The sequence below is a fragment of the Miniopterus natalensis genome, chromosome 8, assembly GCF_054644295.1.
Source record: "Miniopterus natalensis isolate mMinNat1 chromosome 8, mMinNat1.hap1, whole genome shotgun sequence".
NCBI lineage: Eukaryota > Metazoa > Chordata > Mammalia > Chiroptera > Miniopteridae > Miniopterus > Miniopterus natalensis.
In genome coordinates, this window is record NC_142088.1 from 15,240,355 (window position 1) to 15,266,470 (window position 26,116).

At 33.3% G+C, this 26,116-nt stretch overlaps 1 protein-coding gene across 1 annotated transcript in view; it reads right to left on the reverse strand.

Moving 5' to 3' along the window:
• Positions 1 to 26,116, reverse strand: part of SPAG16 (sperm associated antigen 16) — a 403,525-nt gene that overhangs the window by 345,018 nt on the left and 32,391 nt on the right. Inside the window, exons 8-9 of the mRNA XM_016196754.2 lie at positions 23,021 to 23,090; positions 17,444 to 17,553 (exon numbers count right to left, since the gene is read on the reverse strand). Coding sequence (XP_016052240.2) covers positions 17,444 to 17,553; positions 23,021 to 23,090 — 180 coding nt within the window. The remainder of the gene's footprint in view (positions 1 to 17,443; positions 17,554 to 23,020; positions 23,091 to 26,116) is intronic.

The following is a 26,116-nucleotide window of genomic DNA, read 5'->3' on the forward strand; positions in this document are numbered from 1 at the left end:
TCACGTGATTCCTATATTCACATCTACATTGCTGAGTAAATTGTAAAATCCCTTCTTGGCCTTTGTCTTTTAAAATAAAAATGTGTGTATGTGCCTTCCAGTTCACAGTAACACATTTTGTGAGCAATAATGCACTTATTTTTGCTTCATATGGCAACCTATTTTCTTCTCTCTTTTTGTCATCTGGAAAACTGGTAATGTCAGTCTCTGAAGAAAAATACGACATATAAAGTACGAGCACACACTCTAAGGATTATCTGACAGTGTCTTTTGATGGATTATTCCAAACAGTACATATCACTGCTCTTATCCTTCATCATTAGATCAAATGCATCGTTTATCCAGGTTTACTCTCCATGAACACTAAGTTCCAAAAGGAAGCAATGAACATCACTGCCACCTTGACATGCATTATAAACATCAGGGGTGCATATGTCACATGCTAGGCAACAATGCAACTGAGGTACAGTACGAATGAACACTAAACCAACGTATATTGCTTTTGCTGTTGTTTAACGTTTGATAAAATAAACGCATCATTTAATTTCATCTTGTATTAACTGAGAAAGCAGTACCGTTCACAGTGCTGACAATAAATGCGACCTGTCATCTGTTCACCTGCTGTAAGAGCAGGAAGAAGACTACATAGAACTAGTTCCACATTGCCCGCTGCGCATGTAAAAGTCCGGCACAGAGTCCAAGTTACTGCAGTGGCTGAAAGAGAATGGGCCCTGATGACGACTCACAGTGACCGCTTATTTTTATTTGACCTCAGTTAATGCTACTAAAATAACCATTTCTATGAGCATATTTAGGAGAAAATGGTAATGGCTAAAACATTTAATAGAGAGGAAAAGAAAAAGATATAATTTCACAACGACTAAAAAAACAAAGTGGGGAATTAAGAAAGGAGACAAAATGATTGGAAGATACTGAATGAGGAAGCCGGAAAGAGGAATTACAACCAAGAATTTTTATGGAGGGGATACCACTCAGAGGGAATAAGTGTAATGTGCATATTCACAGAGAGAAGGGACTAGTAAAATAGAGATGAGCGGTATAAGAAATCAAGAAAATCAAATTTTAAGTAAAAGATTTATCAACACCTCTGATTTATCAACACCTCTTTCCAAAACAGGCAGATGAAGCATTGAGAATCAGAATTAAAATAATACTTACCACTTTCTTTAATAAATAAGAATTCCTCTGCATTTACATAATCTTTACTAATTCCTAACCACTTAAAAGTTGAAAAACAGTAAGTTGCAATGTTTTGCCTTGTTAAAAAGAAAAATAAATAGGAAGTAAAAGTCCTTGATTGAAATGATGAAGCAAGTCAATATTTATTCATATGAAAGCATAAGTAAAAAAAAAAAAAAAAAAAACTTCCAGCATGGCTCAGTGGTTGAGCATCAACCTATGAACCAGGAGGTCACAGTTCAATTCCCAGTCAGGGCACATGCCCAGGTTGCAGGCTCAATGCCCAGTAGGGGGTATGCAGGACGCAGACAGTCAATGACTCTCTCATCATTGATGTTTCTCTCTCTCTCTCCCTTTCCCTTCCTATCTCTGAAATCAATAAAAACATATAAAAATTTTTTTAAGAGTTTCCAAATAATGCATAATATGGTCCCATTACAAAGACAATACCATGGAGCAAAAACAGTCTTTTCAAAACTGGTTTCAGAACAACTGTACATCCACATGCAAAAAAAAAGAATGTAGACACAGACGACATTACATCCTTCACAAAAGTTAACACAGCATGGATCACAGACTTAAATGTAAAATGCAAAACTATAAAATTCCTCAACAGTAACATGAAACCCTAGATGACCCTAGGTATGGCAACACCCTTTTAAATATAACACCAAAGACAGGATTCATGGGGGGAAATACTGATAAGCTATATTTCATTGAAATTTAAAAACTTCTGCTTTGCAAAAGACAAGTGAATGAGAGTCACTGACTGGGGAATATTTGCAAACCAAACATCTGATAAACACTTTTCTCCAAAAAGCTCTTAAAACTGAGAAATAAGAAACCAAAAAAAAACTAATTTTTTAATAGACCACACACATTCACAGACCTCTCACAAATGACAAATAAGCAAATGAAAAGATGTTACATTTCATATGTCATCAGGGAAATCCAAATTAAAACATCAGTGAAATATTAAAATAATACCAATTAGAATAGAAAAAATTTAGTACACTGACAACACTAAATGATGGTGAGAGGTGGAGCAACAGGAACTCTTATTCCTTGCTGGAGGAAATGCAATATGGCACAGCAGCTTCCCAAGATATTATGGCAGTTCCTTACGAAACTAAATATAGTCTTACCATGCAATCCAGCAATCATGTTCTTTAGTATCTACTCAAAGGAGCTGAAAACTTATGATAACATAAAAACCAGCACATGAATTTCTATAGCAACTTTATTGATAATTGCCAAAACTTGGAAGCAACCAAGATGTTCTTCAAGAGGTGAATGACTAAACAATCTGTGGTACATCCAGACAATGGAATATTATTCAGCACTAAAAAGAAATGAGCTATCAAGCCATGAAAACACATGGAGGAACCTTAAATGTACATTATTAAGTAAAAAATCCAATCTGGAAAAGTTACACATGATATAATTGCAACTATATGACATTCTGAAAAAGACAAAACTATAGAGACAGTAAAAAAAAATCAGTGGTTGCCAGGGGTTGGTGGGGGAAAGGGATGGATGGGTAGAACACAAGGGTATTTTTAGGGCAGTGAAAATACTTGGTATAATACCATAATGATGAACACATAGCATTATACATTTGTCCAACCTATATAATGCACACCACCAGGAATGATCCATAATGTAAACTACGGACTCTGGTGATTGCGATGTCAACATTGATTCACTGACGGTAACAAATGTACCACTCTGCTACGGGATGATGATAATGGCAAAGCTATGAATGTTTTGGTTCCAGGGGTTTGTGGGAAATCTATGCATTTTCCTTTCAATTTCTCTGTAAATCTAAAATAGCTGTAAAAAAGTCTTAGCCCTGGCCAGGAGGCTCAGCTGATTGGACCATCATCCCGTACACCTATAGGTGAGGGTTCCATTCCCAGTTGAGGCACATACCTAGCAAATGTGGAAGTATAGGGAACTTTCTTAACTTATTAAAAAATATTTACCACAGACAACAAATATCATTTCCCATGTTGAAACATCAGAAGCGTTTCCTTTAAAATCAAAAACAATATAAGAATGCTTACTCCAACCACTTCCTTTTAACCACTTTTTAGAGATTTTAGACAATGCATGAAGATAAGAAATATACATAAAATTTTCCAGAATTACAAAAGGAAAATCACAACTATCATTGTTCATAGATGATATCATTCACACAAAAAACAAACAAAAAACTACAAACTATTGAAACTGGGAGTTGAGCAAGGTCACTGAATTTAAGATCAACTTAGAGTGATCAATTTCATACCTACATAAGAACTAACAGAACACGTTTTTTTCATTTGTATGTTCATTCAAATACAAATATTTACGGCATAATTATTATTTGCCAGTCATGTTTTAGGCACTGAGAATGTATCAGTGAATAAAACAGATAGATATCCTGCTCTCATGGAGCTTACATTCTAGTGGGGAAGAGATACAATAAACAAGTTATTAAATACAACACATGTGTAAGAGAAACATATGTAGACATGCAAAGAGAAAAAGCAAAACAGCAAAGAGGCCTAGGAAGGATGTGGGAATGAGAGGCAGCACTAAAATTAAGTGGTGGCTATGCAAGGTATACCTAACAGAAAAAATATGAGTAAATCTTTGAGGGAAGTAAGAGGATGAGCCATTAGGATTATGTGAGGGAAGATAACTCAGGCAGAGGAATCCTCAAGTACAAATGATTGTAGGCAAGAACATGCTTGGATTGTTCTACAAACAGGTAGGAAGCTACTGTAGCTGCAAATGAGTAAAAGATGTGAGAGTAACCAGGGGAAACGCCAGAGAGGTAAAAATGGGCCTTATCATGTAGGATCTCAAAGGCTAAAATGACTTTGCTTGTAACTCTGAGAAAGATAAGAAGCCACTACAAAGTTTTCAACAGAGAATTGTTATGGACACACTTATGTTTTAAGAGGGTCACTCTTGCCATGTTCAAAGTATCCAGAAGGAAAACAAATACAAGTCAAAGAGACTATTTAGGAGGCTAACGCAATAATGCAAGCTACAGATGACGGGAAAAACAAAAAGGGCACAGCAGTGCTGGTGGTAACAAAAGATGGAAGTGTGGATTTTTTCAAAGATAGAGCCAAAATAATTTATTTATCATATTTGACATGAAATGTTAAGTGAGAAATGACTCAGGAACAACTGCAGTTTTCTTGCTAAGTAACTAGTAGTATGGAGTTTCCATTAATTAAGATGGAGAAAATTGCAGGAGACAGAGTTTTAGTGAGGAATCCATGTCTAAGGAGTAGAGATGGATTGAAATCACCCACTTAGCAAGACAACAAAAAGAGGTCCCAAAACTGAGCTCTACAACATCTCAACATGCACAGTTTGGGGTGATGAGGAGCAAACAGTAAAGAAAATGGAAAATTATGGCATTTATTGGCAATAACAAGGCCTGAAAAATGACCAGAAAGGGAGTAGCTGAGAATGGATGGAGAACAGGATCACAAAAAAGGAAGCTGTCAAGGCACTGAAAGCCCAGCTGTTAGAATGATCATCCCTGTTGATATTTGAATAAAAAGAATTGTGGAAGAACTAGTTTTCAAGAAAATCACAACGTCATAGGTCTTGATTTTTTTAATTAACAAAAAAAATGACCTGAGAAGAAGTGCCTACAATAAAAAGTTATAATAAGTGGGATAATCCAATGATATGAAATTCAAGGCATGTGTGTTCATCAAAGAGGGCAGAAGAAACTGAAATCAGCAATGAGATGCAAAGGGCACAATTTTTTCACTTTCAGGTCCAAAGCTATGATTGAGTAGAGAGTAGAGAAAACAGCCTGAACAATACTGTACAACATGGTGTGCAAGAGCTGTCTCAGGAGAGCTGACTGTGGCCATCCTTCCCAATGCCACTTTTAGTGAAGTAAGATGGCAGCTCAAATCACTGATGTATTCATAGCACAGAAACGAAAACACAACAAATTAAGGCTTCCCTCCCTCCCAAAGAACTGACTGTTAAGCATTTACTGGAACTCACTGGCTGCAGGAGAAACTATAAGTAGGGATAAGCTGGATTTCTATTAGCATAGAAGCTGAAGGGAACATTCACTTAAGTTGAAAATATAGAGGATTTTGCTAATCAATACTCTTGAATTCCAGAGAATACAGAGATAAAAGTTTTGGGAGTCAGGAAATGAAATTAGAAGCTAAGTCAGAAAAGGTGATATAAGGAGACTTAGGGAGAATTAGAGTTCTGGAATAAATGATGAACTGGGAGGCCTAGGCTCCTTCTGAAGAGTAAAAAGAACATGGATAAAGTGTCTAGGTATTGAAAAGAGAATTGGGGGAAGACAGACCAGGAACATATGCTGCTCAGAGTCTCCCATTTGGCTCCTGCTGACAAAGGCGTGATGTTTCATACATGGGCAGCTTTACTCTGAGTGTTCGGGCACTCTGCTGTCTACTGCCAATAGTGTCCTGCAAAGGTGTGGTCTTATTCCAAGTCTGAGAGTTCCCTCTCAACTCCTGCTGATGGAGGCATTCAGTTGGACAGAGGGTTGATCTTGCACTGAGTGCTTCCTCTTGATTTCTGTTAAAGGAGGCCTCAAAGTCAACAAAGGACAAGTTATTTATTTTAACTACCTATAAAAATTATTTATAATAGAAAAACTTCTAAGGTACTCAGAATTACATTTAACAAAAACATGGAGATCTATATGGAGAAAAGCATAAAATGTTATTGAAATATACATGTAAAAACTCTAAATATATGGGGAGAGAAACTATGTTATTTCATGCATTGAAACACTCACCAGTTATCTCTAGATTGATCCATAAAACCAAAGTTATTCCAATAAAAGTCATAATAAATAAGTTCTCTAGGATTTTGGCAAGCCTATTTTAAAATTTATAGAGAATTCTAGAATAGCTAAAACACTTCTGAAGAACAAGAGTAAGGCTGAGGAAATTTCCTAATATACGTCCAAACTTTATTTAAAACTATAATAATTACAAGTATGATACTGCCTCAGGAATAAACAAACTCAGTGATGGAACATAAAACAAAGTCCAGAAACAAGACCATGTAGACAGAGAAACTAGGTAAATAACAGAGCTGTTACTATAGACCACTGGGGAGAAAAAAGAGCCATATAATAAATTGCCTGAGACAAGTAATTATCTGAAGAAAACCAAGTGAAGTCAGATTCCTACTACATTGCACATTAAAAAATATTCCAATGTGATTAAATATTTAAAATTGGAAAGCAAATTTTATGAAGATATGTCCAGTCCAGATAAGACGGTACAGACTATATCTCCTCCTGCTTTTGCTTTATAAATACCACTCTAAACCCTGGAAATAATGTAAGACACAACCAAAGCAGAACTCTGAAAAGTAGAAATAGGAAGGTAAACTAGATAGTGATGTCAGAATTAAAGAATAGCATACTGGCATAATATTATACCACCCCTACTCGATGGAAGAAAGTGACGCAGGTCTGATCCCTAACCTGGTAATCAAAGGTAACGTTTCCTAACAATAATCAAATCAAACTAGAAAAAAATTAGACAACAGGAAAATCTCTTAAATACATGAAAATTAAACACCACACTTCTAAATAATCCATGGATCAAAGAGCAATTCTCAAAGAAAATAAAAAATATAGAAATGAATGGAAAATAAAAATACAACATATTAAAAGATGTGGGATGCAGCTAAAGCAGTGCTGAAAGGAAAATTTATAGCACTACATGCTTACATTACCAAAGAGAAAATGTCTTGAATCACTGATCTAAGTTTCTACATCAAGAAAGTGGAAAGAGAACATAAGAAACCCAAAGCTAGAAGAAGAATAAAGGGAATAATAAAGATAAAAGCAGAAATCAATAAAATCATAAACAGAAAATAAATTCAGAAAATCATGAAACAAAAAATAGTTTTTGTTTAAAAGTCTGTAAAATTGATAAAACTCTATACGGCAATACTGACAAAAAGAAAAAGAGAGAAGACACAAATAAATATCAAGAATGGAACAGAGAATATCACTACAGATGCTTCAGTCATTAAAAGTATAATAAAGAATTATTATAAACAATTTCATGCTCATAAATTTAACAATTTAGAAAGGACCAATTTCTCAAAAACCAAAAACTACTGAAACTTAATTAAAATGAAATAATCGGAATAGTTCTATACCCATTAAAAAAATTAAATTGTTAATTAAAAAGCTCCGAAAAAAGAAATCTTCAAGCCCAGATGCTTTCATTGGAGAATTCTACCAAATATTTAAAAACAAATTACCAACTACTCAGCAATAAGAATGAAATATTGATCCATGCAATAGCTTAGATGAATCTCAAGAAATTATGGTGAGTGTGAAAGTCAACCCTCAAAAGTTAAATATCATGATTTCCATTTAAATAGCAATATTGAAATGACAAAATTATGAAGATGTAGAACAGATTAGTGGTTGTCTAAGGTTAGAAAATGGCAGCACAGCAGGGGGAGGCAAGTGGGTATGAGTATAAAACAGGAACAGCTGGGGTCCTGATGGTGATGGAATTATTCCATACCTTGACTGTATCAACATCAATATCTGGACTGGGATATTATATTTCAGTTTTTCAAGATGCTACCATTGGAGGAAAGCAGATAAAGCGTACAAAAAACCTCTCTTGTTTATCTCGTACAACTGCATGTGAATCAGCAACTACCTCAAGATAAAAAGGTTAGTTTTTAAAAAATTACAGACATTCATGGAACACAGTAAAATTTAAATAAATTCTATAGATTAAATAAGAGTATTGTAAAAATGTTAATCTCTTAATTTAAATAATTATACATTTTGTGTTTATGTAAGAGAATGTCTATGTTTTTAAGAATTACACACTGAAACATTTGACAAAGGGAAAAATAAATAATAAACAAAAATACTAAAAGAAAATACACGAGCAAAGCATTCTGGCCATGGGATAGGATAGGATCTCAAGCAAGTATCAATAAATTTTACCATATAAGAAAATATTGACAAATTTGACTACATTAAAATGAAAAACATTTTTCTGGGTTACTTTTTAAAAAATAAAAATTGTATATATTTTAGTCGTAAAACATGACAAAATGAAGAACTTCTATTCACTAAAAGACACTATAAAAATAGAAAATATAAGTTACCATCTGGGACAAGATATCTACCATTCATATAACTGATAAAAAAGTATCTAAGATGCATTGCAGATAAAAGATCAATAACCTAATGAAAAAATGGGCAACATTTATGAGCTAACATTTCATAGAAGCTAACATATGAGTGGCTTCTAAACAAAGAACATATTTAATTTAATTATTAATCAGAAAAATGAAAATTAAGACCCAGTGGGTAACATTTTACTCCTTCGATGGGCAAAAATCAAGAACTCTGGTAATACCAAGTGCTGGAAAGGTGTTAGAGTAATAGAAACTGTGTGGATTTGTAAATATGTTCATTCAACTAACTTGGAAAAGCAACGGACACTATCTGGTAAAATCCTAATGCCCAGTGATCCCGCAGCTCCACTCCTAGATTAGTATACTACAGGACATCTTCCATATGAGCAGCACCTAAAGACGTAGAGGAATATTCACCACATCACTGTTTATTAAACCAAGACTTTGCAAACAACCTGAGTTCACATTAAGAAAGAATAGAAAAGTAAATATTTTGAAATAAACTATAAAGCCACAACAGCAATATGGAACAATCTTAGAAACAAAACACAAAATGAAAAAAGCAAGCAGAAGATTACATATATTATACCTTACTTTCATTTATTTATAGATAATATATATTTAATGTAACATATGTTATATTCAAATATATGCATAATATACTTAAATATTACTTGAAAATATTTACTTTTTAAATCATTGTATGTTTAATGCACAAACCCTTAATGTTCCATAAAGCATTATTCTGAAATATAGATAATATAGATATTAATATTGACTGAAGTTCTCAAAATTCTGAGCTTTTATTGTAATCTCATTTTTGTATTTTCTAAATAATCTATGCTTATGCATAATTCAAAATAAATAGAGTTAAAAACCTAAGAATAATTAGCATTTCTCAATTGCTTTTATTCTGATTCACATTTACTTGTTCTCATGTAAGCAGAATATATTTAGTATAATAATATATTTCCATTTATTTGATTTTCTACTCAGAACAGATTTATAAACAAGTTGGCTAATCCTTATGTATTTAACATGGCAGGATTTTATGAATAAACATTTTGATTAATATATCTCCCCAGGGATTTTTAATGAATTATTTCCACTGTTGAAGACATTCAACATTATTATCAAATTATAGGCATTAAAATTCCCATTTGCACATGGTTACAGACTTTTTAATACCTTCCAGATTTCTAAACTCTAAAAAACTACAAAGCTAATTTCCATTTTAGCAAGTTTATGTCCGAGAAATAGAATGATTTAACATCCTAATGTAATATTCACAATTACTGGCAAAATCAACCAGATCTTGGGTTGATACCAGACTCACAGTGATACTTTAGGCAAAATAATAATAATAATAACAACTACATAGCAATACTAGAGAATACTACACAAATTGCAACTAAACTCCTTCTAATAAATGTAAAGTATGAGCATGTAAGAGCACTGAACTGCTCAAGTATACCATTATCATAACCAGTGTGGCATGACACATTATGATGTTATACACTTTCTTTCCTCTTCGTATTTTCCTTATATTTAAACTGTAATCTATTTTATATCACCACTGGCAGATGTCATGACAAAGATATTAAATAAGATTTGAATTTTTTCATTAGGTGAATCAAAATATAGAATAGCCCCTAAAGAAGTTGAGAGGTGTGTAAAATTTTTATGAACCTAACAGCACTTTCTAACATAACAGGAAAGCACGCAAACATTAGAACATCAAATTAGTCACCATAATGCTCTAATTTCCATATCTCTGTTTGTATATAATCTGAATTAGAAAAACCACACCTACCGTCACAGAAAGCCATTGCTTAATTATTCAAGCCAAATATTGTATAATAAAATGACCAAAAAAAAGATTAAAAGGAATGAATCTAGAAATCTAATAAACTATTCAGTGTCACCTATATCATATTTCACACAAAAGAATGAAATAGTATTAACAATTAAGAATTATTTATCTTCAGGTAAATAATCTCTTCTATAGAAACACTACCATTTCATAAGTATCAATTCCAAATAGGCAGGATGCTAGATATATTACATATATTATTTCTTTAAGTCATGACAAAAACCCTTTGATGTATACAATACTTTTTCTAGTCTACAGAGTTGGAAGCACAGAAGTTAAGTATTTGTCCAGGTTTGTACAAGTATTAAGTGGTAGACTTGCATTTCAAATACAGTTTTAGGCTTCAAAGTAATTCATACTCTAAAACAGCTTCCACCAAAGTGCACACTACAGTATGTTAGTAGGTGCCATGCCAAAGGAAAAGATTATGATAGTTAACTAATCAGGGGTAAGGTATGGAAGTTCTACATAATACTATGTAGAAAAAATAATATTTTTTTGCTCACTGAACAAAAGATATATATATTTGCATATACATGTAATTTCTAAAGCTCTAAAAGAAGATAATTGGAAAAATATATGAAAATGCATTCATAGTTTACGAGAAAGCAGTTATTTTAATAGCTACATTGGTAGTATAAGCTACAAGTTTGAAAAGCCATTCTTAGCACGTATTATTAATAAACACAAAATTAATTGATTAAAATAAATTAACAAATTATTAGCTATTTTAAGGGAGACATCTAAACTTTAGCTAAATTTTTTTTTTTAATAAATTCTGAATAATTGTTGCTAAACCAGCCATTGCCTGGGTAAGTAATCTAAAAATTTTCGTATGTATAAGATTTTAAATTGTTCCTTTAATAAGAGTTTTAAATTTTACTTAAACATGAAAATAATATATTTCCCAAAATATAGCAGGTAATGTTTCTTTCATCCTTTAACAACATTTGAATATCTGCAGAGAGGTGGAGGTGGGAGGAAGGAGTGAAGGGGAAAGATGGAGGACATCTGTAATACTCTCAACAGTAAAATAAATTGTAAAAAACTATATTGTATATATTGTGATGTTTATATATCCTTCCCAACATGTCCTCTGTTACTATACATTTGAAGAAGAAATATCTATGTTTCCTTGATAATATCTTTACAATACTTTAAAACATGTTTTCCTGCAGAAATACATAAGGGGTAATAAGAACATAAATCTGTTTTCATGTGGGAGCATAATAATCTAGATAGGATCTTTTCACTTAAAAGAGCATGTTTGCACTCCAACCAAAAAGATATTAAGAATTAAATCAGGCAGTAAAAGGATAGAAGGAACAAATTAGCAGTTCCTTATCTTTCTTAATGCTCTCCCAGTTTCTTGAACTACTTTCAATGGTGGTGCTTTTTCTTTTCCTGCAAAATCACTGAGTACATAGGTCTGGACACCAGGTGAGTGGTAGATATTTAATACATAAAAATTGGAATGTAGAAGAATTGTGATTGTAAGCTTCAAATTTAAATCTTCAAGGAGTCATTAAAACAACAGATTTGAACTGCCGTGGATGCCATATGATTTTTTCCCTTCTACAATGAAAAATAAATTCTATACATAAATATTACCTTTTAAAACTACCCAAATCTATATGGAATTCTTCCATTCAGCTTCTTTTTAATATATTGACACGTTGAAAGTTTCATATGTATTATCACCATTCAAAGTCCAACTTAAATAGTAATTATTTTCTCCTAACTGTAACTAATGCGACTATAAAAAGTATCCAGTTAATTGTGTAATGGCTCATAGTTCCCTTAGAGTAAAATATATTTCACAGGTAGAAGGAAATTGTTATAATATATAGTTATCTTTACAAAACCTAACCCATTGACTGTTTCAGTAACCTACTGATTAGCTTAGATACAGAAGTAAACTGTTTTACCAGTGTTCACACATATTGTTTACCTTAATTCAAAATAAAATAGTTTAAAACATAAGAATTAACTTTAAAGTATAGTCTCATATTAACTCAACCTTAAAGAAGAGATTTTATAATGTTATAGAAATATATAGAGGAATTAATATAACATATCAGGAATCAGATGGCTAACAGAGTTGAGAATTAAAGATATACAGATATCTAAAGACCAGTTTACAGAGGCATATTTCAGGAAGAAATGTTCAATGCCACACAGAGTGGGCTATTAAAGACAGTCTAGAGGGCTGCTAAAGTAGTCCATGGAGACTAGTTTTAGAAAGCCCCCATAGTCTCCACCAGATTCCCTAAACACAACCAAAATAAACATTTAACTTAAGCAAATTTGTTCTGCAAATGAAACTTCAAGATGAGTTATTTATAGCCTTAGAAACACAGGAAAGCAATAGAAAAGAACAAAACTAAGCATTGTCTTTTTAAAGATAAATAAAAATCAACAAACCTTTAATGACACTAAGAAAAAAAGACTCAAATTTAATCAGAAATGAATGAGAAGATACTACAATTTATAGCACAGAAATACACAAGATCATAAGAGTCTACTATGAACAATTATATGCCAACAAATTAGTAATTTAGAAGAAATGGATAAATTCCAAGAAACATATAACCTCCCAAGACTGAATCAAGAAGAAACAGAAAATCTGAACAGGCTATATAAGGAGAATAAATCAGTACTCAAAAACTTCCCAACACAAAAAGGCCAAGACCAGAAGGTTTCACTAGTGAATTCTACCATACATTTATAGAAGATTAACACCCATCTTTCTAAAAAACTGAAGAGGATGGAACACCCCCAAACTCATTTTACAAGCCCAGTATTACCCTAACACAACAATCAAAATAAAGCACTACAAGAAAACTATGTACCAATACCTCTGATAAATATAAATTCAAAAATTCTCAACAAAATATTAGCAAACTAAAGTCAGCAATATACTAAAACGATCATACACCATGATCAAGTGGAATTTATCCCTGGGATGTAAGGATGGTTCAACATAAGCAAATCAGTAAATGTGATATCACAGTAATAAAAGTCATGTAATCATCTCAATAGATGCAAGAAAAGGATTTGACAGTTTGACATTCTTTCCTGATAAAAACCCTCAACAAACTGGATATTTAAGAAACATACCTCAATATAATAAAGGCCATATTCAAGAAACCCACAGATAACAACATAATAAACAGTGAAATGCTGATAGCTTGTCCTCTAAGATCAGGAACAAGACAAGGGTGCCCATTCATTCCACTCTTATGCAACATGGTACTGGAAGTCCTAGCTAGAGTGATTAGGCAAGATAAAGAAATAAAATGCATCTAAATCAGAAAGGAAAAAGTAAAATTGTCCTTATTTTCCAATGTTATGATCTTATATATAGAAAATCCTAAAGATTCAACCAAAAACCTGTTGCAACTTTCAACTAATTCAGTAAAGTTGCAGGATATAAAATCAACATACAAAAATCAGGTGTTTCTATGTACTAACAATAAAATATCTGAAAAAGAAATAAAGAAGGCAATTCCATTCACAGTTGCATCAAAAACAACAAACTACTTAAAATTAAATTTAACTAAGAAGTGAAAAACCTGCACAATGAAAACGAAAAGACGATGAAAGAAAGTGAAGACACAAATAGAAAGATATCCCATGTTCATGGATCAGAAGAATTAATATTGTTAAAATGTCCAAACTGCCAAAAGCTACCTGTGGAGACTGTTTCATGCTGACTACTGCCTGATCTCTGCAGGACCTGCCAGCTGTATCGTGGCCAGAACAGAGATTGCTTCCCTAAAATCCCCTTAGAGACTCTAATCCACCCCTCGCTTGTGCCCCTCAGCAAGGTTTGTGCTAGTTCCTGGAACAGGCTGTAGCCCTGCCCTGTAAAGCATGTAAGGCATCTTCCCCTTTCCTGAGTTAGGACATACCCTAGTACCCTTATCTATCCCACCCTCTCCTATATAAACCCTTAATGCCTACCATAAAGCATGGAGGAATATACCTATGTCATCTGGCTATCACCTGAGAAGCAAGTTCCCTTAATTCACACTAAATGTAATGATGGAGTTGTCAACCCTTCTTACTGTCTCTGGGCCCGGTAATACTTTATATAACACCATATATAGATTCAATGCAATCCCTAACAAATTCCAATGACATTTTCACCTGAAAAAAATCCTAAAATCTGTATAGAATCACAAAAGATCCTAAATAGCCTAAGTAATCCCAAGAAAAAAGAACAAAGCTGGAGGCATCACAACCTTGGTTTCAAACTGTACTATAAACCTATAGTAATCAAAAGAGTATAGTAATGACATAAAAATAGAAACAAAGACAAATGGATCAAAATAGAGAGCCCAGAAATAAACTCCCAAATATGCAGTCAACAGGTATTTTACAAGAGAGCCAAGAATACTCTATGATTCAATAAATAGTTTTGGGAAAACTGGATAGCCACATGCAGGAAAATGAAATTGGATCCCTATCTCATGCCATCTATAAAAAATAAACTACAAATGGATTAAAGCCTTAAACAAAGACCTGAAACTATAAAACCCCTGGAGAAAACAGGAAAAAAGCTCCATGACATTGGTCTTATCAATGATATTTTTGGATATGATACCAAAAGCACAAACAACAAAAGGAAAAAATCAACAAGTGGGACACATTAAACAAAACCTTCTGCACAGCAAAAGAATCAACAAAATGAAAGGTGAACTATGAAATGGGAGAAAATATTTGCAAACCATGTATCTGATAAGAGGTAAATATCTGAATACATAAAAAAAAAAAACTCATACAGCTCAATAACAACAACAAAAAAAGAACCAATCTAAGTAAAATACTGGCAGAAAAAATGAATAGACATTTTTCAAAAAAAAAAAATGAAGACATACAAATGGCCAACAGATACATTGAAAAAATGCTCTGCATGAATATGCAGATCACAACTACGATGAGATATTCATACCTGTTAGAATGGCTATCATCAAGAAAACAAGAGATAAGTATTTGTGAGGATGTAGAGAAAAAGGAACCCTTGTGCACTGTTAGTGGAAATGTAAATTTGTGAAGCCGCTATGGAAACAGTATGGAGGTCTCTCAAAAAATTAAAAATAGGGCTACTATGTGATCCAGTAATCCCACTTCCAGATATATTTCGAAAGGAAATGAAAATCTTGAAGAGATATCTGCACTCTTAAGTTCACTGGAGGATTATTCACAATATCCAAGATATGTAAAGTTTCTTCCAATGGATGAACACATAAACAAGATGTGGTACACACACACACACACACACACAGGAATGGAATATTATTCAGCCATGAGAAAGGACAGACTGCTGTTTAAGACAGCACAGATGGGCCTTTAGGGCATTATGCTAAGTAAAGTCAAGTGAGAGAAAGAAGAATACTGTGATATCACTTATATGTGGAATCTAAAAAAAAAAAAAAAAGCCAAATTTATAGAAATGGAGAGGAGAGTGGTGGTTATCAAGGGCAGAGGTGTGGGGGAATTGGAGAGATGTTGGTCAAAGTGTATAAATTTGCAGAAAAAGAAAAAAAATTATTAGTAAAAATGGTAACTTAGCAAAGGGAGGAAGAATTCACCATATCCTTCACGTTAGTTCTTTTGTAAGGCCTGAATTTTCCTATCATGTTGAAGAAATATTTTAATGCAATATAATATTTTAATGCAATATAATATTTTAATGCAACACCAAAAAGAATATACTATGCAGGAATAGGTAAGGTACTTGTTCTATATTTCAGCAGCTTTTTGTCACATAAAAGGCCAACATTGTATTACTAATGTACAGTCTTATAAGCCATAGCACTTAGGGAGTGAATCAAGAAATCATTTGATTTAGCACCTGAAAGTGAATGTTGATGCCATTAGGTGAAAATGCTCCTGATGAAAATCACCTCATCACACCTAAAATCCTTAAATGCTATTATTTTTTATTGTTCTGAGTGCTTTATTTGCTCCCCAAACTACTAACCTCTATGGAAATAAATAAAAATTACCCAAATAAGAGCAAGCACTACTTACTGACAGCAACAGTCATCCGCCACCACTGCTTGCATTTGGCTGAGACTTAGAGGAAGGCAGGTGGAGGAGTGGGAAAGGGTTATGGTGGCAAAAAGGGAAGGTCCACCTTGATGGGAGGTTGTTGGCATGGGCGGAAGCTGAAAGCAGGCTGACTACAGGAGTGGATCTACCAAAAATACCATAAGTCCATAAAGTAATAGTGATAATAAAGGAACAGTAAAATACTAATCTGAATATCACACAAAAAGAGTTTACCTTTTTGTAAACTTATCTTTTTGCCTTAGTCTAACCCCAAAGCATTTAGTCTGTATTTTATTCAGATATTATATACAATACTATGTTCTAATGCATGCCATTGAGGGGAAAATGTTACTGATGTTAGCTAAATAAATGATATATTATTTGAATTCATAAAAATTTGTTGTTCTTATAGAATTACTGCTAAAAGATGTTACACTTGTAAATGCATTCATTTTTAAATGAATGCCAGATATTTTAGAACTCAAAGAAAACAACTACTTCAGGGAAAACATTCATTACCTCAGCTAGACTTTCATGCAATTTTCATAACAAGAAACTAAAACCCCTCAGGGGTTTTACCTAACTTTCTTTCTTCCTAATTTTTTACTTCTTTGTCTGACCAGACATTTTTAATACCAATTTTTCTGTAATCATTATAGAAGATTTTAACTATCACCCTTATTGCAAAGTGAAGGCACTCATATATAAGGGGATTCTTAAATGGGACATAATTCTTTCCATCCTACTCGTAAAGAAAAGTTTGAAGTTATACTATAAAAAACTAAAATAAGGAATGATCTGGGAGTTATTTCTTTTGGACAGAGGTAATTTTAAGCAGAAGAGTGAGCAGGTGAGCAGACATGGCCCTACTTAAGTTGGGATACATGGCAGAGTGATTCACGGAGCTGTCTCTGCCACTAAGCAGTGTGTGTCCCTCAATTAACTAGTTACCTACCATTTGAGGACATCAATTTTCTACCTCTACACCAAGGGGCTCTAAGTGCATAAGCTGTACACTCCTTTTCCAGTAAAATAATGATAGCCTATGAGTCTGTGGATCTGAAGATCTGAGAGTGAAGTATAAATTAATGGAATCAAAAATAAACAGCATACCTTTGTATTATCTTTCATCCCTGTTTTACATTTGTTTTTTTCCCTGGCTTCACGAAGACGTCTCTGAGTAGGACCTTCTGGTGCATCTTCCTTTTCACAGCCAGAAACAACTACAAGATAACACATTCATTCTTAATATTTATACAGTTTGTCTGTAAGAAATACAACCAAAAATATGAAAGCCAAAGCCCTGACACATTTCTTTTTAAACTAGAAATATTAAAGCCATGCCAAAACGTCATAAGTAAAGTCTCAAATTCATTTCCCAAAAATGCAGGGTGGCATTGCTGCAAAGCTAAAGAAATGGCAGCACTTAAGAGCTGTTCTCCAATTACATTATATCCAAATTCCTGTTATCGTGAGGTTTCATATCCTTATAAACCAAGTCGAAGAGGGTCAAAGGAGAGAATGGTAAGCAATAACAAAATTTCACAAATGGAACTAAATAATAAATAAGAGATTTTTAAAAGAATATTGTATTAATTATTATTCTCTATGCTTCTAGATGTTGAGAAAAACCAAAAGAAAAACATAGGGTAATATTCCAATATAGCTGTAAAATTAGTCTCCAAACTCTTGGACATAAAGAACAGTCCTAATGGAGTCACCTGAGGGAAAAATAAAAGTGATGGGAAATATCTCTTTCCTTTTCATATATTTCCATATACATATACATATTTAAATATATGTAATTTTGCCCTATATTGCTAAACAGCAAGTTGATGTCAAATACTCATAAATAAAGAACTCAATGTTCTAAACTATAACTCTAGATTTATAATAGAGAAAAGATAATGAACAGAAAAATATCGGGATGGTTTCAATGTCAAGGCTCTCAAAGAATCTAGGCAACGGGACACATGGCTGGCATTTAGTTTCTTCCCTGACCTAATTAATTTTTCCTATTCACTACCTATTCCAGACAAAAGAGAAAATTCTCAAAATAATGCCCACAATAATATAAAAACAGTATGTTGCATAATTTAGTTTTATAGTAAGGTGTTTGAAACACTTCAGACATGTAAGTCAACACATACATAGCAATCAAACCCAGCATATTCATAAACTTTTTGAAATTAAGTAATCTGCACAAAAATGTTTGATTGTATAATATGTAATACTTAGGTGCTTTCTGTGTAGTTTCTTTCAAATATTTGAAAAATATTACTTTTTATAACAAAGAAAAACATAATACAAAACTATCACTTCAAATATCTAGTCGATACTAATTCACTATGTCTCCTAGGAATCTTCCTATTATTCTACATGTCATATAAGGATAAGTATAGAATTAAAAACTTTTTCAGGTAAGAAAGTTGGGTGCTAAAGTATTAATAATATTTTCTCTGGTGGTAGCAATTAAATGGATAACTTTTTAAAAATATTTTATCATTTTAAAATTAGCATCCCACTTGGATTAGTTCAAAACCATGGCCTATTTAAAACTCTGATAACTCTCCTCCAGTGTAGTCTAATATCTGTCTTAATTCCTAAATCTGAATTAAGTAATTAAACTATTTAATTAATTAGCCTTTTCCCCAAGTTCACCTTAAATGACAATGAGTTCACTGTCCCCCAGCTACAGAGTGGATACAATTTTAATCTGAAGAATTCCCACCACCCAAAATAAATGAAGAGCCAGATGACAGAGAGAAAACAGACTGGTAAAGTATTTTAAAAATTAAAGTAATCCCTGGCAGGTGTGGCACACTCAGCTGGTTGGAGCGTCATCCTGTACACCAAAAGGTCATGGATTCCATTCCCGGGAGTCAGGGCGCATACCCAGGTCTTTCAAATATTTGAAAAATATTACTTTTTATAACAAAGAAAAACATAATACAAAACTATCACTTCAAATATCTAGTCGATACTAATTCACTATGTCTCCTAGGAATCTTCCTATTATTCGACATGTCATATAAGGATAAGTGTAGACCTCTGGTCGGATGCTTATGGGAGGCAACCAATCAGTGCTTCTCATACTGATGTTTTTCTCTCTCTCTCTACCTCCCCCTTCCTCTCTGACTAAAATCAATAAAAACATATCCTCAGGTGAGGGTTAAAAATAATTAAACTAAAATGAGCAAAGGAAGAAGAGGGTGTTAAATATAAGAAAATTATTGTGAGGACAGCAGGCTTTATGAGGAACAACCACTTAACCAATAAATCCAACATCTTTTCAAATAACAGTCCCTGGCTAGGTAAGGCCCCAAGTTGATCAGGCCATCAAAGTGATGACAGATACAGAGATCACACAGTAAAATGCTGACACCAGAAGCTTAGGAAAAGGTACTGCAAGTCCCATATCTAAAACCAGAGTGCATGTTTATAAGGAGCACAAAAATTACTCAGTATAGGATTTAAGAAATTAATTTTATTCAGGTAATCAGAATTATTCAACTAAAAGAACCGATTTCTTCATGCTGGATAGGAATGTATTCCCTTTTATCAAAAGCCACTTTAAAACATCACAGATCAAAATATAATTAGAAACTTATCAGCTTAGAAAAACATGTAATGTGTTTATTTTTTAATTATATGGAATACCAGGAGATAACTTCATAAAGAAGTTATCTGTAAACCATTAGTTTATTTTACTAGAAATGTCAAGGGTAAACATAAAATCATAAACTATTTGAGTAGAAGGAGGCATTAGAGATTAACTGATGCAGCCTCAACCAAGTACCCCAAGGTCCTCAACCTTTATGCCTTTTTTATATTGTTTTTCACAATCTTTAGTCATTTAGGGAGCTAAAGTTTCTAAGATTATAATAGTTTCATATTATCCTTTCACATTTATATCTGATTATATAATTTAAAACTATCTACATATAAAACAATTTCTTTATTTAAACACATACATATTCAAATGCAGGAAGCACAAAAATGTGGAAAGTAATCACACCCACAAAGAAAATTATGTAAACAATTTTTGTGCACCCTCCAATCATTTTTCTATACATTATTTAACAGACATGTCCTCATACTATATAAGTATTTTTATTTCTTAACATTATATTAACATAATAACATGAGCATTTTCTTATGCATAATTTTTAAAGACTTTCTAGTATTGTATGATGAACTATATTTAGACATTCACTTGTGATTAAAGGCTAAGTTTGCGTGTATTATTTTATTACTATAGATATTACTGCAATAAACATCCCTTTGCATAGCAGTCTCTTTAGGCATCACTGAACATAACATAAAAGGTTAGGAAAGGAACTACTGAACCAAGTCTAAGAAAAACGTTTCAAATATAACAATGCTACATATTTCTTTTAAGCCTTAATTAGAGAACACAAGGAATAGTCATCTGGAAATAACAGGATGTTATGTTTATTAAGAAAATTCACCATTTCAAAGTCCTTCTAATATTTAGAGTTTCCTATCATTCTTTTTTAAATCAACTTCATTGAGGTATAATTTACATACAACAAAATACATACTTTTAAAGTGCAGAGTTGGAAAAGTTTTATCAGAGATAAGTAGGCATACAACCACCACCAAACTTAAGATATAGAACATTTGCTCCACCCTAAAATTATTTTATCTTTAACATGCCTAATAAACATTACTTATTTTTTATCAGGCATTTTCTTTTATGAAAATTAAGAAGAGGAAAAACTCAATCTTTATATTAACCAGAATTTAGCATTTCTAAATCTCTGTATTCAGTTCTCTGGGTCTGAGTTTCCTACTGGCAGTCTTGTCTTTCAGCCCAAAGAACATCCTTTAGGATTTGCTGTACTTCAAAATGGCTTGCAACAAAATCTCTCAGCTTTCATTTATATTAAAATGTCTGCTTTAGCTCTAATATTTGAAGAAGTTTTATTGTATATAAAATTCTGCATTGAAGTTTTGCCCCATTTTAAAGATGCCATTTCACTGTTCCTAGCTGCCACTGTTTCTCCTGTGCAATCGGCCTTTATTTGTACTATTGTTCTCCTTGATGTAATGTCTTTTCTCTCTAGCTGCTTCCAAGATTCTCTCACTTAAATTTAATTTAAAAGTTTGAATATGATGCATCCAGGCATGATTTTCGTTGTGTTTATAGATTTTTTTTTTATATGTAAGTTGATGTTTTACATCAAGCTTAGAAAATTTTAGGTCATCTTTTATTTAAATATTTTTATGCCCCACTCTCATTCTTTTCTCCTTTGGGGATTTAATTACATATATGTTAAGTAGACACATTCCTTCCATTTTTTTAAATTTCTTCTTTAAAACAGATTTTTTTTTGATCTCTTAAAATTCACTGACATTCCTGTAATCCACAATTTGTTGAAAAGTGTAAATTTTTCATTGTAGTTATTGTATTTTTCAGTACTAGAATTTCTATTTCCTTTTCTGTTTCCATTTATTTGCCAAGATTCCCTATCTCTCCACTACTGATGTCATATTTTCCTATAAATCCTTGATCATATTCAAAATAGCCTCTCTAACATTTTTATTTACTAAATCTAACACCTATGCTGTATCAGTTGCTTTTTGTCTTTATCGTTGCTCATATTTTCATGTTTCTTTAACATATCTAGAAAATTTAATTATATGCTGAGAAAGATAGATGAGAGATCATAAAGAATCTGGACAACTGTCTTCCTCTGAAGGGTACTGATTTTTGTTCTAGCACACAGATGAATTTTTTGATCACCTTGAATTTTGAGGCTTAATTTTATGCTTTGTATGGTAGGTAGATCCATGGAAAGCATTAAATATCTCCCAAGGTTCTCTAACTCGGCAAGATTCAAACTCTAAACTCTATTTCTTCTAGGAATTTGGTATAAGCTTTGTTTTCGGTTTTATAGGATGGATACAGGATGCTGAATGTTAATTTGATGTTAACCAGGGTGTTAAACAGGTCTCTCCATCCAGGCGTGATCAGAATTCAAAGTCTCCCATCAATGCTTGACCTCTAGAATCTCTGGTCTCCTCTTACTCCTCCTATAGAATCTTCTCTCTGAAGAAGTCTGAGGTAGTCTTGCATGAGTAGTCCTGCCATCAATTAAGGATTTGTAGTAAACTCCTTCACAAACTGGGCCACTGCGCATTGCAGCTCCCTTTTACCTGGTGCTGTTTCTTACATATTCTAGTTGCTTCCACAGCTTGCCTTTTCAGTTCATGCAGGACTGCCATGCTCTTCTTGACTTCCATCTCCATGAAGCTTATTTGGAAAATTCCCTAGGCACAAAATCATGGTGATGATGGAGCTCAACTTATAAATTTTCCTTCTGTCACTTGCCTTCTGTGACTTGTGCTGTTTTCCAATATCTAAAAGTCGTTGCCGCACATATACAGTCTATTTTTAGAGTCATTTTTGGGGAGAAGACAAGTCTGGTAGCAAACACTCCATCACGCCCAAAAATCCTCCCATTATGATTTACTCATATTTTTCTCTAAAATTAATCTATATAGTATCACATCTACAGTTCTTCTCAATTTTTCCTTAACATTTTAATTTGTAGTTACCACACCATTTATTCACTTTCAAGTATCTCTAGAATTTTGAGCTCTGATAAGGTTGTGAATCACCACCCAATATTAAATTATAGTTTTATCACATTTTACTTTCACCTTTAATTTTAGGTCCTTGGTTACTATGCCGTGGCTCCACATTCTTTAATGTTGCTCGAAGTCCAGAAATCTAAAAAATAAAATCCAAAGATATGGGGTTATAAATTAAGTACTCAAAAACAGTTTAAAAATGCAACGTTTAAGTACTGATGGCAAAATATAAAAAATATTAATCTCTCTTGAATTAAGTCCTATGAATTTAAAATTTTTAAACATAAATGACAACAACAAAAGAAACATGTAATATTAAGTTTAAATTAATTCCACAGGCAATTACTAAGTACCTATTATGGGTAAGCATTTGAAACATTTATTTATTTATTTACTAGTTATTTATTTATGTATTTATTTACTTATTTATTTAATCATCCCCCAAGGATATGTTTTCATTGATTTTTTAAGAGAGAAACATCAATGCGAGAGAGAAACATTGATCAGCTGCCTCCTGTACGTGTCCCCACCAGGGACTGAACCACAGCCTAGATATGTGTCCTGACCTGGAATCAACCCGCAACCTTTTGGCGTACGGGACAACGTTCCAACCAACTGAGCCACCCAGTCAGGGCTGAAACGTTTCTTTTACAGCATAGTCTCCTTAATCGAGAATACTCATTGCACACTTTGAATAATAATCATTCAGATCTCTACTTTGAGAGAGGTTTCTCCCCTGTTGAAATTGCTTCACAAGAACTTAATTTATCTTTATGTCAATAAAAGATGAGGTAGGTATTAGATGGGAAGTAAAATATGAAGATACTATTGTTATTCCTAAAACTCTTAGCGAATTTTACACCCACAGAGACTCCTTGTTTTATTAAACATATATTGTAATTAAGAACATTGGTTAGTTCGGTGGCATTCCATTTCCCTGTATTTCCTGAACAATAGGCTTAAATTAAAAAACCAACCTTAAAAGGGTATCTCATTCCTCATTGTCTATGATTATGCCAACACAAAATACTATCTGTTGAATTATATACAGACATACACATTTTTCTACTTCCACTGAGTAGCAACATTTATTAACAGTAAATAGCAGATAATAAATTGTAATGTTAGATTAGTGCTCATGAAATGCTTGGGGGAAAAGGAGTGAACATTTACATCTATTTTTGGATACCAAATGCATTATAAAAATTTTAAATGCACCTTTTAATTAAAACAGTGTAAAATTTACATAAAAGTTTCAAGTACAGTACAGAGAGTTCCTGTATACCTGCACCGTTTCCCTCGTTTATATCATCATTACTGTGGTACATTTGTCACAAGCAATAAACTAATACTGGTACATTATTATTAACAAGAGTCCATATTTTATTCTAATTTCATTAATGTTCCCCTAACATCCTTTTTCCTTTCCAGGACCCCATCCACAATGCTACCTTGCATTCAGTCAGCATGTTTTGAGGAGGACTGGCCAGCTACTATTTTGGAGAATGTCCATAAATTTGGACTTGTCTGATGTTTTCCCAGGTTAGACTGCAGTGATGAGTTTGGGGAGGAAGGCCACTGAGGAGAAATGCCATTATCAGCACATCACATCAAGGGCACATGCTATCATGATTAAACACTGATGACGCTAACTTTGATCACCTTTCTGAAGTAGTATTTGCCAAGTTTCTCCGTTGCAGAGATAGTTTTTTTCCCGTTTTCACTGTACTTTTGGAAGCAAGTCGGTAAGTGTAGCAAACACTTAACAGCTTAGGGGTTAAGCCCCACCTCCTTGAGAGAAAAATTATCTGCATATGTTATCTGGAATTCTTCTTTGAGGAGATTTTTTCTTCTCTCTTCTATTCTTTCATCTCCCATTTATTTAAGCATTATGAACATTTGTTTTATATTTTGAGTTATAATCCAAAACTATGTTATTTATTTTCTTGCTCAAAGTGTTCCAAATTTGAACATTGCGAGCTTTCAGGCTGATTTCTATAATAAATCTGATTCCATTCTTGGATGTTTGATGGCGAAGAGCTTTTAAAGCTTACGCCACCCACTTCCCTTTGTGCCCACATCTGGGGAAGCTGATAAGAAAGCCTGGGTGCCCCCTCCTTCAGTGCTGGTGGAAGACTCAAACCATACAAGCCCTCATTGCACATGAGAACTCTCACCTGGCCCAAAATCCTAGCCACAGTAAAAAACCCAAGTCAGTCTCCTTTCCTTGCCCTCTTAGCTATTGCAAACCTGCATGGCAGACATACGCTGTTTTCACCCAAAAATCCAAATATGTAAGTAATAAATGTATTCATGCCCTCTTGGTATGTGTATGGCATCATTAGGCTCAACATCCCAAACAAATATGGTAAGTGGTCCATCTACCTCTGTAGTTGCCCACAACAAATCCCCTGACAAACCCCATTTTCTGTTGGGTATTTCCTTTCTTTCCTTCCTTTCCCCTCCCTTCCCCGCCCTCCCCTTCCTTTCCCCTTTCCTTTCCTTTGTCACCTCACAGTATACTTTCACCCTTTTATATACAAACTAAATCACATTTAAAAAGTTTAAATTCTAATTCTTCTTTATGCATGGTACTTGAGAGTTCTGTATGTTTAAAGAGAAAAATAATGAGGTCCATGTTCATTAAAATAAGGTTTTTAAGGAAGGAATGATTAGGAAGCCAGATAGAAGACACAATATACTTCATACTGTTCTAAGTTCACATCATAAAAGTTTGGTTAGAAGTGAATTCTCAGAGCATAACTACATCAAAACACTGAGACATAATAAAGAAATAAGCATAAAAATGGGTATCTTCCAGGTTGGATCATGGATGAACTTTTCAAATATTTTAATATATTTGCACTTATATTTCAATATATTTTCACAATAAAATCATTCCACAGCTCCATGACATACTGACAGATTCAAGTTAAAAGGCTAGTCCATGGCTGCATGTCCAGGGTGTACCTGATAAGAATGCCCCAGCAGAAAGAAAGAAAAAGAAAACAAAAGGACCAGATTGGTAGCAAATCATCCTTTGTATGAAGGGTCCCCAAAAAGGTTCAGCTCATTAAATGGTAACCTCGGCTTGTTCTCCACAGAAGACCTGATAGGTCTGAGACTACATTCTCTGTCCTAATTTGGAGAATATGCTAATTGATC